The sequence below is a fragment of the Serinus canaria genome, chromosome 1A (assembly GCF_022539315.1).
Source record: "Serinus canaria isolate serCan28SL12 chromosome 1A, serCan2020, whole genome shotgun sequence".
Taxonomy (NCBI): domain Eukaryota; kingdom Metazoa; phylum Chordata; class Aves; order Passeriformes; family Fringillidae; genus Serinus; species Serinus canaria.
Genome location: NC_066314.1, coordinates 29,246,746 through 29,261,269, shown reverse-complemented (window position 1 = coordinate 29,261,269; position 14,524 = coordinate 29,246,746). Strand labels below are relative to the sequence as shown.

Below are 14,524 nucleotides of genomic sequence, written 5' to 3'. Positions count from 1 at the left end.
CTCCTTTTGCTTGGCGCAGAGAATAAAAATATGTGTATTTTGATAGTGTATGTCAGGGGGGAGCTAACAGAGCTCAGGCCAATACTGTAATGATCCTGATGAAAAATTACTAGCATTGAATCTTAGATGCCATTCAACTATAGCAAAACTAAGCAGCAGGAATAATAAGGAGGAAAAAGCCAAACCCTTCATTTCCTCCTATCTCACCTACACCTCAGTGTAATTCTATGAAATCTTTAAAATAGCCTACAGAAGAGGAAATGCATGCTTTGTTTTGGAAAGCAGGGAAAGACATTTTACTTTGGTGTCTGTAAAGAATTCTGCTAAACTGTTTTAGCATGTAATGAACATACCAGATGGCAGTAACACAGGAACAGCCACAGGGTTTGCTCATTTTGTGCAACATTACAGATCCCCGTGAGAGAGACCAGTGCTCAGAGACCCAGTGATAGCCCTCTTCACAAACTCATTTCCACTGAGATTCTAACCCATTTCTTCAAAACTCTGGAAGGGAGAAAATGTAAAAAACCAGTTTTCCAATGAAATAAAACCAAAACCCAACCAGCAGCCTCTAGAGAGTTTTTTTTCATTTAAGCAGAGTTTAGAATGCTTACGCATCTCGTTACTACAGTAGGGAAAATGCAAGTGTGATGGGCTGTTAGGAGGTTAGTCATTATCCCTTGATATCAATATGCTGAGATTTGTTCTGTTTTTGAAGAGGCTTTACTGCAGATTCCATGTTTTGTGTTAAAGGTGAGAAAAATTACCTTTTAAAATGTGTGGATCCAGCTCCTAGACTGTAAGACTAGAAGGTTCTAGTCATCCAGTGATCCCTGCAAGGTCATCCACTCTGGTCCTTGCACACAAACCAGAGGATTTTACCTCCAGATTTTAATTTAGTTTTAGTATCAACAAACTGGAATTCCATGAAATCATGGAAGGACTCCTCTATCCCTGCTTGCTCCAGGCTGGCACTTCAGCTGTGCAGTTTGGACCTGAAGAACATCCTATGCCACTTGTAAATGACATATCTCTTCTGCATGAGCCAGATCTGGTTGTATGGACTCAAACCTGGCATTCTGAATGCTGAGAGAATGACTGGCCCTAAAGCTGGCACAAGAAAACTGCAAAGAAGATAGTGATGGATATGGAAAAGAACAGAAAGAGTCATCATGAAAGCAAACAGGATTTCTCTAATGTTTATTTTTTCATGCAAGGTGTTCCTGAGGAACATTCTGCTGAGACAAATGGTTAATGGGTTTGGTTGCTGAACTATACACAGTGAGAGATGCAGAAGCTCTTCTGATGGACACATTTGATCTTAGAGCACAGGATAAACATCTATCCCCAATGCATTTAATTAAACTCTCCTCCATTCTGAAGAAACAAATTAAAATAAGGCCACCAAAGCACAAATGATAAATGGAGTATTATTATTATTTGTGCTTTCATCATGAAACGTTTTGGAAAATAGACAACTGAAAAAAACCCCACACTGAAAAACACCTACTGAACAGCTACCCCCAGGCTCTGGGGACTGAGACTGCAGCATTTACACGCTTAGATAACTTCATAGACACTGATGGAACCACTAATCTCAAAGGAATCATTTTCATGTTTATGTTCTCATTTTTGGCTTGTAATCCTTCCCTACATGGACTGGAACATAGAAAGGAGCAGCAGCCTGCTACCTCAGAAGTTTATGCTGTTGTGTGAGAACTACAGGAGGAGGCAGCAGGTAATCCTGTAAAAATCATTATTCCTACCACAGCCTGAGACAAGTACATGGAATGGTGGCAGTGTAGCAGCTGTCAAAAGGTTGAGTCCAAACTTGAGCCCAAACTCCAGAAAATATCATCGGTTCAATGTTTTCTTTCTCAGAGTAATTCCAGAGGAGTTGGTGAGATCTTATCTAAAGCAGCTGCTAAAGCACAGTACTGCTGATATTTTAAGAATAGAAAGGTTGAAACCAAGAAGCAGCACAAGCTGTTTACTGTTTCTGTGAGAACACTCTCCCTCCCCTGCCTGGGTCTCATGCATGCCCAGAACCATGACACACATGCATATACTCTGCAGGCTGACTCGCTGTAGGACTGTGACAGAACACTTTGGAGAGGACAATAGAGTTTGGCCTCTGGTCAAAAGTGATAAGCTGCTTTTATACCTCCTCCAGTGCTGAGGGTCCCTGAGGGCCTTCTTGAATCAGCAGGTGTTTTCTTCATTGCTTAAAACAATGTAATTTGTATTTGTTTGTTTGTTTTTATCCCAGATCAACTAAAACAAAACAGCTGTCCTGAAGCAGGAAATACAAAGAAGACAAGCTACTTCTGCTTTTGCCATGAGACAAATTTTCCAAGATCAACCTCAACCATAATGTCAAAATTACTACCCCTTTACAGAGGGAACTAGCATACCCTGCCTGCCCTGTGTTTTACAGGAGGGCAGCCCTCACACAGCAGTTGCCCCAAGCTCCAAATTTTCAGCAGCCAAGCTGATCCCTTGGTGTTTCTCACCAGTGCCAAATCTCCAGGCAGCAGCCATGGAGCCTTTTCGTTGGGAGCTGACATGATTAACACAATTGTAATTATAGATGACTGTTTGGTCAGCCTTCAATGCCTATGGATCAATGAACTATCTAATTAGAAATCTTGAGATAGATTTATAAAATTATACCCACTGCTATTAAATTTACATGTCTCAAAGGAGATCTATTTGAATTTCTGTAACGAGATTCTCAGCATGGTTGCTTTAAAGTATTTCCCACACTCAGATGTTAGACAGTGCGTTTACAGGAGGGTCCCAAAAAGATACTTTTAATTACTTTAAAAACAGAGAAAATATTAAGTCAAAACCTAGATTTGTACTTTTAACTTGTGTGTAGGTGCAAAGACTCTGCCTTCAAGCATTCTTGATGTTGGACTCAGAGTTTAGAAACAAACTGAACTTTTGTTTCCTAACCAGGAAATACTTTAGTTTTAGCAATTGAAGGACTCCTCAGATTTTACTGTGGTGACCAGTGACAGGACCCGAGGGAATGGCCTGAAGTTGTGCCAGGGGATGTTTAGGTTGGGTATTAGAAAAAGGTTCTTCACCCAGAGAGTGGTTGGGCACTGGAACAGTCTCTGCAGGGAAGTGATCAAGCACCAAGGCTGGCAGGGTCTGTTTCAACCATGCTCTCAGGCACATGGTGTGATTCTTGGGGCTGTCCTGTGTGGGGCTAAGAGCTGGACTCCATAATCCTTATGGATGCCTTCCAAATCAGTTTATTCCGTGATTCTGTGAAAGATGAACTTTGCTTTTTGTGTAAACTCCAACAAACTTACAAAAACATCTGGAGCTATCCTTGGCTGGACTGCATTGCCCTTAAAGCTTTCTCTCTCCTCACCTGGTTATCAGCAAGGAACAAGTTTAAAAATATATTCCAGCACTGACTCTTCTATTCTTCAGGTCATAAAAACAAAATTATTACATATTTAAGTCTTACCAAATGTTGTAGGAGCTATTGCTGGGTTGTGTCTTAAGTATTACCATCTCTTTATAGATTAAATTGTGCTTTAGTGTGAAATTCCTTCTTGTATTTTATAGACAGCAGAATGATTTAATGAATTTAATTATTTTTCCTAGAATAAACTGGCATATATGGAGATGATGAAATATTTAATAGAGATTCCCTCGATTAGGGACTAATTCTGCTTTTTCAACATTGTTTACAAAAATGATGCTATTCCCACTCGAGCCAAAGGGACTGCTCAGAAGGGTAAAATGTGCCTTGCTTGACCTCATCCTTATTCATTAATGCCTGTAAAAACCCCATTAGACTACTTACAGAAAAAACCCAGAAAAAGAACACCAATAATCTTACTAATATTCCACAAAAACTAATAAAACCCTCTGGCACTGCTAGAGCCCTTTGGATTATCATCTCAGCCTTCTTGTTATCTCTAACTGCAGTGCCAAACCTACAGCAGTGGAAATTTTTTTGCAAATAACTAAGAGTATAAAGACAGAATTTTTTTTTCCTGCTGGATAAATTACCAATGAACACATTTCAATTTTTACTATATATTAAAAAAGCTCATGAAAATGGCACAGATGAATTATTTCAATTCACTGCACCCATAGCTATATTTTCTTAGTCCCTTCTGCAGTTTATTTTCCTGATGAACTCAGCTGGAAGAATCTTTATGCCAGTGCTTAATGAGTTCCTGACCAGATAAATAGGTGAATATAATTACAGAATCATAGAATCACAGAATGGCTTGGGTTGGCAGGAACCTTAAAGACCATCTAGTTCCCAACCCCCCTGCCATGGACAGGGACACCTTCCACTGGACAGGTTGCTCTAAGTTCCATCCGGCCTGGCCCTGTACACTCCCAGGCATATGGCATTCCCAGCTCCTCTGGGGAACTTGTTCCAGTGCCTCACCACCCACACTAAACAATTGCTTCTTAACAGCTGCACTGGCCAGCCCTCCCCTGGAGAATACTGTCTAGAGTTCTTCCTCTTTCACTTTCAATTGCTTGCTTTCTTAGTCTGTACCCAGAACTCACCATGTTTTGCCTTCACTTCCATTTCCTTACTCTTTTCATGATTTCAACACTTTTTATTTTATGAGAACCTACAGTGAAGACCCTGGTTTATGATACGTGAGTCTCTCCACTGATCTAAGCTCAAATCTGGTGCTTTGCTCAGGCTTTCTTGAATGAGAGTAACAGACCACAGCTTCTCCACAGGCTGTTTGGTCATGGCTCTTAACTCCTCCACTCTGTTAGCACACCCTTGGATTACTAATATCAGTTGCCACATCTTTAGCAGTGTTGCTACACCACCAATATTTTACAATCACTTCTCATACTTTCCAACCTGATCTGCAACCCAGATGACATTTTTTAGTTCCTATTTCTCCCACAAAGGAAGGAAAGAATCCACAATATTTTACCCACTGAAAAGTCACAAATCTCATCCCCTTCTCCTGACACAAGTTCATTAGTATCACCTCACCATAGGAGGTGCAGGGTATCTTGACACAAGCTCTTCTCGCTCCAACTCTTCCTAGACAGTGAAAATTCCTTAACTGACTGTAATTTCCCAAACTAGTAGAGGGACAGGCATGGAAAAAGAACCAAGAGCTTTCAGGCTGAAGAGAAGGCTCTGGGAAAACGTTATTGTGTCATTTTAGGACAAACTGGGGGCCTATAAGCAAGATGGGGACAGGTTTTTTAGCAGGGCCTTCAGAGACAGGACAAGGGGTGATGGTTTTAGGCTAAAAGAGACTCAGACTCAGTCTACATACAAGGAACAAGTTTTTAACAATGAGGTTGGTGACACACTGGAACAGGTTGCCCAGAGGTGGTTGATGCCTCATCCCTGGAAACATTAAAGGCCGACTGGATGGGGCCCTGAGCAACCAGATCTAGTTGAAGATGGGGCTCATGGCAGATGGGGCTGGACTAGATGAGCTTTAAAGGTCCTTCCAACCCAAAGCAGTCTTTGGTTCTATGATCTATCTCCACCCATGTTGGAAGCCTGCAAGACAGACACACACCATGGGAACCCAAGTTTTCCAGGCATTTAGCCTGCTGCACCAGCTGGTCTCAAACAGCACTGAACACAGAAGAGTAGTAGCTGTTTCCTACAGCAGAACACTGCTGCTCAGCTCATTCTGATGACTGTAATGTAAGCAGTCTCCTATGCAAATATTTAATGTCCCATAATAAATCATATCTAAAAAATGCTGGAGAACCTGACTAACCAGATTAATGGGGCCAGGTGAATTCCATCTACAAAAAAACTGAAAGGAAGGGAAACAGTAAAAGCAAAAAAAATGTGCTGTTGATTCAGTTATGTCAGTTATTCAGTTATGCTGTTTAATTTTTAGTTATGTCAAAATTATGTTGATGAATAGTGGCTTAGTTGGAAATTATTTTAATTGTATTTAATGTAAAAACTAAATTGAAGTGCCTTTACACAGCATTCTGAAACTAAGCTGCCGTTTCTACCACATGAGTCACAAAAACAATGAAAGGAATGTTTATGGTCCAGCAGACTTGTAGCTACACTTCTTAAAGTGCAGTTTGCAGTTTAATATACTTTATTAATTTTCCAGTTTGAATCTGGCACTCATTAAGGATGCCTCAGAAGCTCACTTCTCAAGTCCCTGCAGGGAACCATGCCTGTATGTCTACTGCTGTTATCAAATACTTGAGAAGGGGGTAGGTAAGAGGAGAGTAATTCCATTGAATTAACCAAAAATGTATTTTAGATGTCCGTATATTCCCTTGGGATACAATCAAGACACTTCTGTCACAAAGCCTTCAGAGAGATGTGGGATGTCTGAGTAAATTGTGAGGGATGGAAAAGACAATAGATCTATGCTTAGATACTTGCATTCTTAGACTGACTACCAAAACCAACCTATTGTTTGGTGGCAGTGCACATGACTGCCACTTTCTATTTGCCACAGACAGCAGCAACAAGAAGATAAAGTGTGCACTGTCCTTCTCTGCAGCTTTGCATTCCTACCACACTGGCACTGAGACTCCCCAGTGAAAGACAAGGCCAGAATGCCAAGCAGACTTAGGCTGCTGCTGCGGGCTGGCTGTGCGTGGGAATGCTCTTTGTAGCCAAACCAGTTTGTGCTGCCTCACGTGTTTGGGACATTACAGCCTCCCGTTTTCACTTCAGCTTCCAGATCCATCAGACTGGAACCAGAGCACCAGACAGCAGCAATGGCCGGGCGGTCACTGGTCACAGCCAACGCAGCAGATGAACTCACTCCCTTCAGAGGTAAGACTGTTCCACTTACACTCCTACTAAGACTGAGTTTGAAGCACAAAACCCTAAAAACCGCAAGTGATATTAGGCCCATTGAATATTTGGCACCACGTGAATACTTCTAAATTTCATATTAAAACATATATACCAAATATCAGATTAATAATACATATTTTGTACAGCAATATTTCAGACTGTTAGAAAGGACTATGCCAAAGACATGCATTGTAGCACTAGTGACAGTCCACTAAAAATAATCTGATTCTTTCTATTAATCAGGATACAGAGCTCAGCACATGGATAATATTTCTCCCCTCACCTTTGTTTCCTCAATATGAGAACAGCACATAAACCAACCCATGACATCTTCTTCAGAGCTGTCCTCCTTGACATTCACCCTCTGTTAAATAAATTATCTTGTTGAACACACAACTGCAGCAGTTCCATATGCTTAAGGCCTGAAGCACCTTTTCTGAAGGTTTTCTCATGTCAAGCAAACAATATTTAGTTTTATTATTTGTGCATTATGTAAAAAGCACAGCAGTCAGTAACTCCTTTTTCTGGCTACACCAGTTAATCCCAAACTAAGGCTAATGCTACTTTATTTGACTTTTTTAAGGGGTCTATTTAATTTATGCCATGTAAGACAAAAGCACCCTTGTGTTTGTTACTTTTTTTTTTTTTAATCACAGCAGAAAACACCCATTTTAGTATCAGATTCCCCCTGGGGTTTGCCACATGTCTAGTGGCAAACTATATCTTAAGTGCACAGCATGCCACCCATCATTTCCAAGGAATTGGCAGGTATGAGGAAATAGTATGATGAGATGATTTTAATGATAACTTTATTGAATGGCATAAATCATAACAACTTCTTTATAATAGAAAGCTGGGAAGAGTGGCTGACACCCCAGAAGTCTGTGCCACCCTGCAGAAGGACCTCAACAGGTTGGAGAGATGGGCAGAGAGGAACTATTTGAAATTCAGCAAAAGCAAATGCAGGATCCTGCACCTGAGGAAAAATAACCCTCTGCACCAGGACAGCCTTGGGACCCACCTGCTGGGAAGCAGCTCTGTGGAGAAGGACCTGGGCATCCTGGTGGACAACAAGCTGTCCATGAGCCAGCAGTGCCCTTGTGGCCAGAAGGCCAATGGAATCCTTGGCTGCATTGGGAAGAGCACTGCCAGCAGGTCCAGGGAGGTGATCCTGCCCTTCCACTCAGCCCTGCTGAGGCACATCTGGAGTGCTATGCCCAGTTCTGGGCTCCTCAGTGCAAGAGAGACATGGAGCTCCTGGAGTGGGTCCCACAGAGGGTGACAAAGATGATCAGGGGAATGGAACATCTCTCTTATAAGGAAAGGCTGAGGGAGCTGTTCAGCCTCAAGAAGAGATGACTGAGGGATGACCTCACCAATGTCTGTCAGTATCTGAAGGGAAGGTGTCAAGAGGAGGTTTTCAGGCTCTTCTTGGTGGTGCCAAGCAATAGCACAAGAGGCAACAGGCAGAAACTGATGCCCAGGGAGTTCCACCTAAATATGAGGAAGAACTTTACTGTGCAGGTGACCATGCTCAGGAACAGATTGTTCAGAGAGATTGTGGAGTCTCCCTCACTGGGAGGTATTCAAGAATCATCTGGATATAATCCTGTGCAATGTGTTCTAGGATGACCCTGCTTGAGCAGGGAGGTTGGATCAGTGACCCACTGTGGTCCTTTCCAATCTTACCCATTCTGTGATTCTAAGAATTTCCCAGGCGTATAGTAACAGGTCTTATTGGTAATTCTTCTCTAATTACTCTCGAAAGGTCCTTTTGTGTGGAAACACAACATCTGTTATGGCATGCACACATCTTCCCTTCCAAGTCTCTGGTCTCTTCAAATTCAGGTTCTCTAACTGCATTTTCATATTCTGCATAAAGCACAAATCAACTGATATTAGGACAGGGGTTTTTTTGTGAGCTTTTGATTGCATTACTTTTAGTAACTGTAACATTATAGAACTGCTGCAGTTCTGTACCCTGTAACAAAATTCTGGCTTTTCCCTACGTATTGAATTTAATGTGTTTTCTTTTTTACAAATGGTAAGACTTGAAGACTAGTTTTAAAAAATATTGAATTGTTGTTGAGCAGAACAGTCTAGAGTATTCTTTCTCTTAAAGGAAATTGTGGCTTGAGTAAATAGAGGGAAAATTCCAGGAAATTACTTGTGATAAATATCCACCATAAAATTTATTACTTAATAATTAGGAAAAGAAACAAAACTATTATTATTAAAGTTGTGCAATTTGCACAAGCTAATACACAGGCAGATAAGTCCTCCTACAGTTTGTAGACTTAACTGTAAAATGATCTCCTATGTTCAGTACATCTAAATTCTAAATAGAGGAACAAAGGATATTTTCACAGTACAGGAAGTTTTTCATGGACCGCTGTGAATTCAGGTATGGTAAAAACCCTTTAAAAATAGATTTAAATTGGGTATATGTATGAAGAGTGTATAAATTTCCTACATTCCTGCCTGATTCTCAGATCTCCTCCAGAATTTATGAATTATAAATAGCTGCAAACTGGTAATTATATTGCAATTAAAGATTTATATTCTTACCATTTGGTTTTTAGGACTTTGGCAGAAAAATAATTAAACCAGCCTTAAAAAGTGAGTGGTACCAGCAGACTTTCAAATGGAACCACACTCGGTGACAAGGTTGATGTCACTGTGTGGCTTGGATTGTATACTCATCTGTGGCCTGGATCCTGCAAAGGTGAAGTGGCAGATTTTTGGGAGAGAAAAATGCTGAAGTATGAGGAGACAAAAAAATGTAGGTAAACCATTGGTGTAACAGATATAAGAGAAAGGACATGAAGGCATGAAAAGTAGTTTAGATGTTGACCAATGTAACACACCAGTGTTTCCTGAAACTTTGCAAGTCCCAGCTCACCAGGAAGAGTTTCTCACTGCCCCAACAATAACTGCAATAGTAATTTAATAGAATAACTGGGACCATGTGTCTGCATTCCTGCTTGTTTCTGCAGGAACGTACACGCACAGGAGGAGAACAGTGTCACAAACAGAATGCAGGGAGCAGAAACTCTTGATTCTCAGCTCATCAGACAGTTTATTGCCATCTTCAGGAGAATGGAGAACTGCAATGTGCCCCAATCATTTTTAAGTTGATTGCAAGTATGAGAAGTAAAAGAGAAGAAAACTGGGTGTGAAAAGACACCACTGGGGCAGTTTTACCTACTACTGTAGGTAGACTGGAAAGGAAGAAAGTGTCCATTCAGAAACAGAACCACTTTTTAAAAAGAATCTGCTTATAAACTCTTACATGGTAAAAAATTATTAGATCTGGCCCCTTTGAAATTTTCCAAAGGTGGGGATTATACTTAATAAATTGCAGGACAAAGCCATACTTCTGAGAAAAAGAATTTAGGTGTTCAGGCTATCCATTGCCTTTAGAAGACTTCTGTAGAGAATTGCCCATTTCACAGAATCATGAAGGCAAAATGGAGTAATTTGGAGGACACTGTAGATATGGTATATGTTAATATTGGAGTACAGTATTTGATATCAATAATATTTGTAGGGTCATACAAGGATCATCATATTATTGGAGCTATTGAAAAGGAAAAAAATAAAAGTTCTGGGCAGGCAGCATGACTGAATGCAGTATATGCCATGAGGAAACAAGCAGAGAACATAGTGAGCAAAAGTAAGGAGGTGAAGAATAGCTATATCTACTCCACACCATTTGGATTACAACATCACCCCTCAGGGCAGGGCTCCAGTTGTACAGTAGGCTGAACAAAACTGGTCATCTTAGGCTGTGACTCCACAATTAATGCTGCTTGAATAAACCAGTACTTTTGTACATTTTTATTGTAGTTGCTAAAAATGTGTCCTGAACAACAGCACGAAAACCTTCTTAGAAAGAAGAGCTGGGATTCTCCCTGAATCCTCATCAGCACATGGTGTGAGAAGAAAAAGGCTGACATATGAACATCCCTTTCTTGGCCACCTATAAAGCCCAGTCTGGTCATGATGGCAGCAGTGTCAAAAGATGACAAGATGCAGACTCAAGGCTCAAGAAGCAAACAGAATATATATTTGAGTAAAACCAAGACCACAAAGCATAAGCAAGTTGCTAACATATCCTTATGAAGACAAAAGTATTTCTTGTCAGATGGGTAGTCAGGATGGATGCCTCTGGATATTGTCTGCACAAGTTAATTTTTCTGGAAACCATACTCAAATATTCTGTAAACCCTCAAACACAAGCAAAACAATTTGGATATGGTGTGAGGTTTGCACCAGGGAAAGACTAAATTATGGGGGAAAAAAAATGCCACCGATGTAAAAATCCTCTTGAAAACAGCCAGAGTCCAAATGAAAACGTTGTCCATCTTTAAGCATTGGAAAGAAGAAGTTTCAGCTTGCCAAAAAGTCTAACCTTAGGACAAGACTTTCTTCCCTAAGCCCAACTCTGATCCAAACAATTACTTTCAAAGCTCTGTACAACAGGCAGAGCAGCTCAGGTACCTCCCTGTGGACTGGGACTTGAGTACAGCACTTTCTCTGGATGCCTGCCTAACACTGCTTCTGACATGAGTGGCTTGCTAGTCATCAGCATGGATAACCAAAAACAACTGTATGCCAAAACGAGACTGATCACTCCCTTTATGTGCCATGACTGCAAACTTTGACAGTCCATAATGCTTTTCTGATGAGCTATAAACACTTTGCATTGACCTTGAATAGAACTGGAAAGAGTTCAGAAATCCTGCTTCCTTCCTGAACCAGGGATGGTGTCCTTGGGAAAAATGCAGATGCAAATGGCAAAATAAAACTGGAGGTAAATGGATGATGAACATATTTGTCAGACTAATAAAATAGTTCTCCTGTAATTATACCTAATAAAAAAAAAAACCTTAAGACAGTTACACATGCATTTTGCAAGGCAGAGTAGCAAATGTGACAAAGCCAGGTACTGTGTAACAGGCTCTGCATAACAACTCATGAAATCATCACTGCACAATTTTTAGGCAATTTTGCTACATAGCATGAGTTGTTCCCAACTGTTGTATGCAGTATATGAAACTCATGATTTGCTGGCTCTGAGAGCTGAACTATCCCCAAATTGGATAAAGAGTTATGAGTAGGAAAAAATTCAGTTGTTCTCTGGGGTGAAGAATGGAAAAGACAGCTGTTGATTAATACACTGCAGAGCTGATCCACCCTTTAAATTCAGGGAGTGGAGTCAAACAATACCTTTGCTGCACTTCATATGGAAAACTGGATTTTGTCTTTGGGCTATTACTGTAAGTCAAGGGATACTCCCATCTGAAACAAAGGCTAATAATGTTGGAGGAAAGACATTCCCTGATTTCCACAGACATTGGGTGAGGCTCAAACTTTATGCACTTCTGGAGTGAGCTAACTGAACAAATGTGGCAGGCTGTATTTACCATTATTAAGGATTAATATTTGGAGGCAATGAAAAAGAGAGAGTTAATATGACTAAAATTTTCTACAAATGCAGAAATTCAGAGCAAATATTAAAAAATCATCAAAAATATGTGTTTTTCAGCAAAAATATTCACAGCCTTTTGAAAAATAATGAGCAGAAACCCTTTTTATTTGCTAAAATTTATATATACAGATTCAGCTTCTCCTTGCTTGTCTAACTGACTTTTGCCTGCATTCCTTCTTTGTTAGATTTATTTTAACAAGTTAACTAGAAATAAAAGGCTTTAGAATATCTTGGCTACAGCAGCTGAAAAACAGCTTCTGAACTGCAGTAAATCTGTGTCTCTTCAGTGAAATGAACAGGCCCCTTCAGTCCAAACCAGCTGAGAAACAAGCCCTTTTGGGCTGTTTTCTGGAAATACTTTAATAGAATTCATTCCCACAGTAAATACAATGTCATTGTCCTGGGCTACGGGCATTGGAACAAGACTAACATACACTTTGAATTTAAAACTCTCTGTCCATTTTAATGTCTGCTTTTCTGGCAGACACAATATGCCTTTTTTTCCCCTCCAGGAAAATAATTATCTTTCTTTGCTTTGCCAATTTTCCCCTTACATTTTACTTTGCTTTGTTGGGTGCTTTGTTCTGAGGGGAGGGAGTAGCATCACTGAGGGAGAGTAGGTTTAGATTAAATATCAGGAAAAACTTCTTTACTGTGAGGATGGTGAGGCACTGGAAGAGGCTGCCCAGAGAAGTTATGGATGCCTCTTCCCTGATTGTGTTTAAGGCCAGCTAGGACGGAGCTATGAGCAACCCGGTCTGCTGGAAGGTGTCCCTGCCTATGGCAGTTGTGCTGGAACTGGATGATCTTCAAGGTCTCTCCATCCCAAGCCGCTCTGTGGTTGTTAGCTGGGTGTCAAGCTAAGACACGCCAGTCAGGCAGCGCGGCGAGAAAAGGGATGCTGCGAGCGCCGGGGCGGCGGGAGGCGATGGCACGTTTGGATTTTCCTAAGGACCGAGGCACGGGGGCATGGGCTGTGCCCCTGCTGGGAGATCACTGCCGCACCAAAGGTCTCCGGCATCGCGCTCCCTGCAAAGCGCTGCTTCTGGCCCCTCTCACGCGTTTCCCTCAGGTCAGAGGGAAAGGAACGGGCAAAGTTTTCGGTGCTCCTCGCCCACTGAGCGGTGCCGATGCTAGGGAAGCAGGACCATCGCCACGGCGCTCCGTAAGGCAACCACACCTGGCGCACACCCGCCAGCAGAGACAAAGACATCCCGTATTTTCCGCGGAAAAATCTTCAGTAGTTTTAGCGGAAGGAGGCGAACGGCGGTGCGGGCTCGCTGTCTGCCAGAGGCTCCCGGCCCCGGCCGGCCACAGCCCGGGCGCGGCGCCGCCAGGTGCGCTCCGCGGCCCCGGCCCCGCCAGGGACTGCCCAAGGCTGGAGCCCCGCCGAGCCGCACCGCCCGGGAATGAGCCCGCTGTCCAGGGGGGACCCTCCCCGCGCCAGCCTCCTACTCACCGATCTCCCCATCATCATTATCATCATCTTCCTCCTCCTCCTCCTCCCCCTCCAGATCCAGCAGCACATCCTGGTTCTCCACATTCATCTTGCCGAAGTTGCGGTGCCCCGTACCCGCTCCCCTACCGCCGGGGAGCGAGCCCGCCCCGAACCCTGGCAGCGCCGGGGGCGGAGCGGCGGCGGGGGGCGGGCGGCGGGGCGGCCACGGCACCTTCCCGGCAGGAGGAGCCGCCCCCGCCCCGCCGGGCACGGCCCGGCTCCGCGGCCAACGGGGGCGCCAGGTCCCTCTGAAGCCCTGGGTCTTTAAAAAATGTGTCAAAATAAGCGCTGAAGGACTCACCGCTGCTAAATACTGCTGAAAATGTGAAGCCTACGGATGTAAAAAGCTTGAAAGCAACAAGTAATGGTAGAGTTATTTGGAAAAGGTAATGGAAATTGAAGGGGGAATGCTCAAGGACTGAATAACAAGTCCATCTCTAGAGCTCTAGTAATGTATTCAACTCCTTGTTTACTATTTCACAGGGAAGAGGTTGTCCTCATCTCCAACTTGGCCTCCAGACACAACCTAGGAGAATTCTGCAACACAGAGAATGCAGAATCGTCACTATGCAGGAGTACTGTGGGGGCAGAAGTACTCATAAAAAGGGATTTAAGAGCTCATCAATATCTACTACTCATCAATATCTGCTACTAAAGATCATCTACTCACATGTGTCAGTTCCAGGAGCAAGTATAGTGTTCCTAAAACTGCAAGACATCC

General features: G+C 42.4%; 1 protein-coding gene across 2 annotated transcripts in view; it reads right to left on the bottom strand.

Moving 5' to 3' along the window:
- ANO6 (anoctamin 6) overlaps positions 1-13,939 on the bottom strand; it is a 69,799-nt gene extending 55,860 nt beyond the window's left edge. Inside the window, exon 1 of one of the 2 annotated variants that reach the window (XM_030238421.2) lies at positions 13,765-13,939. In XM_030238421.2, the coding sequence (XP_030094281.2) occupies positions 13,765-13,852 (88 nt within the window). In that variant the 5' untranslated portion in view covers positions 13,853-13,939. The remainder of the gene's footprint in view (positions 1-13,764) is intronic. The other variant, XM_050985764.1, reaches the window with a different exon arrangement.
- Positions 13,940-14,524: the final 585 nt, after the last annotated feature.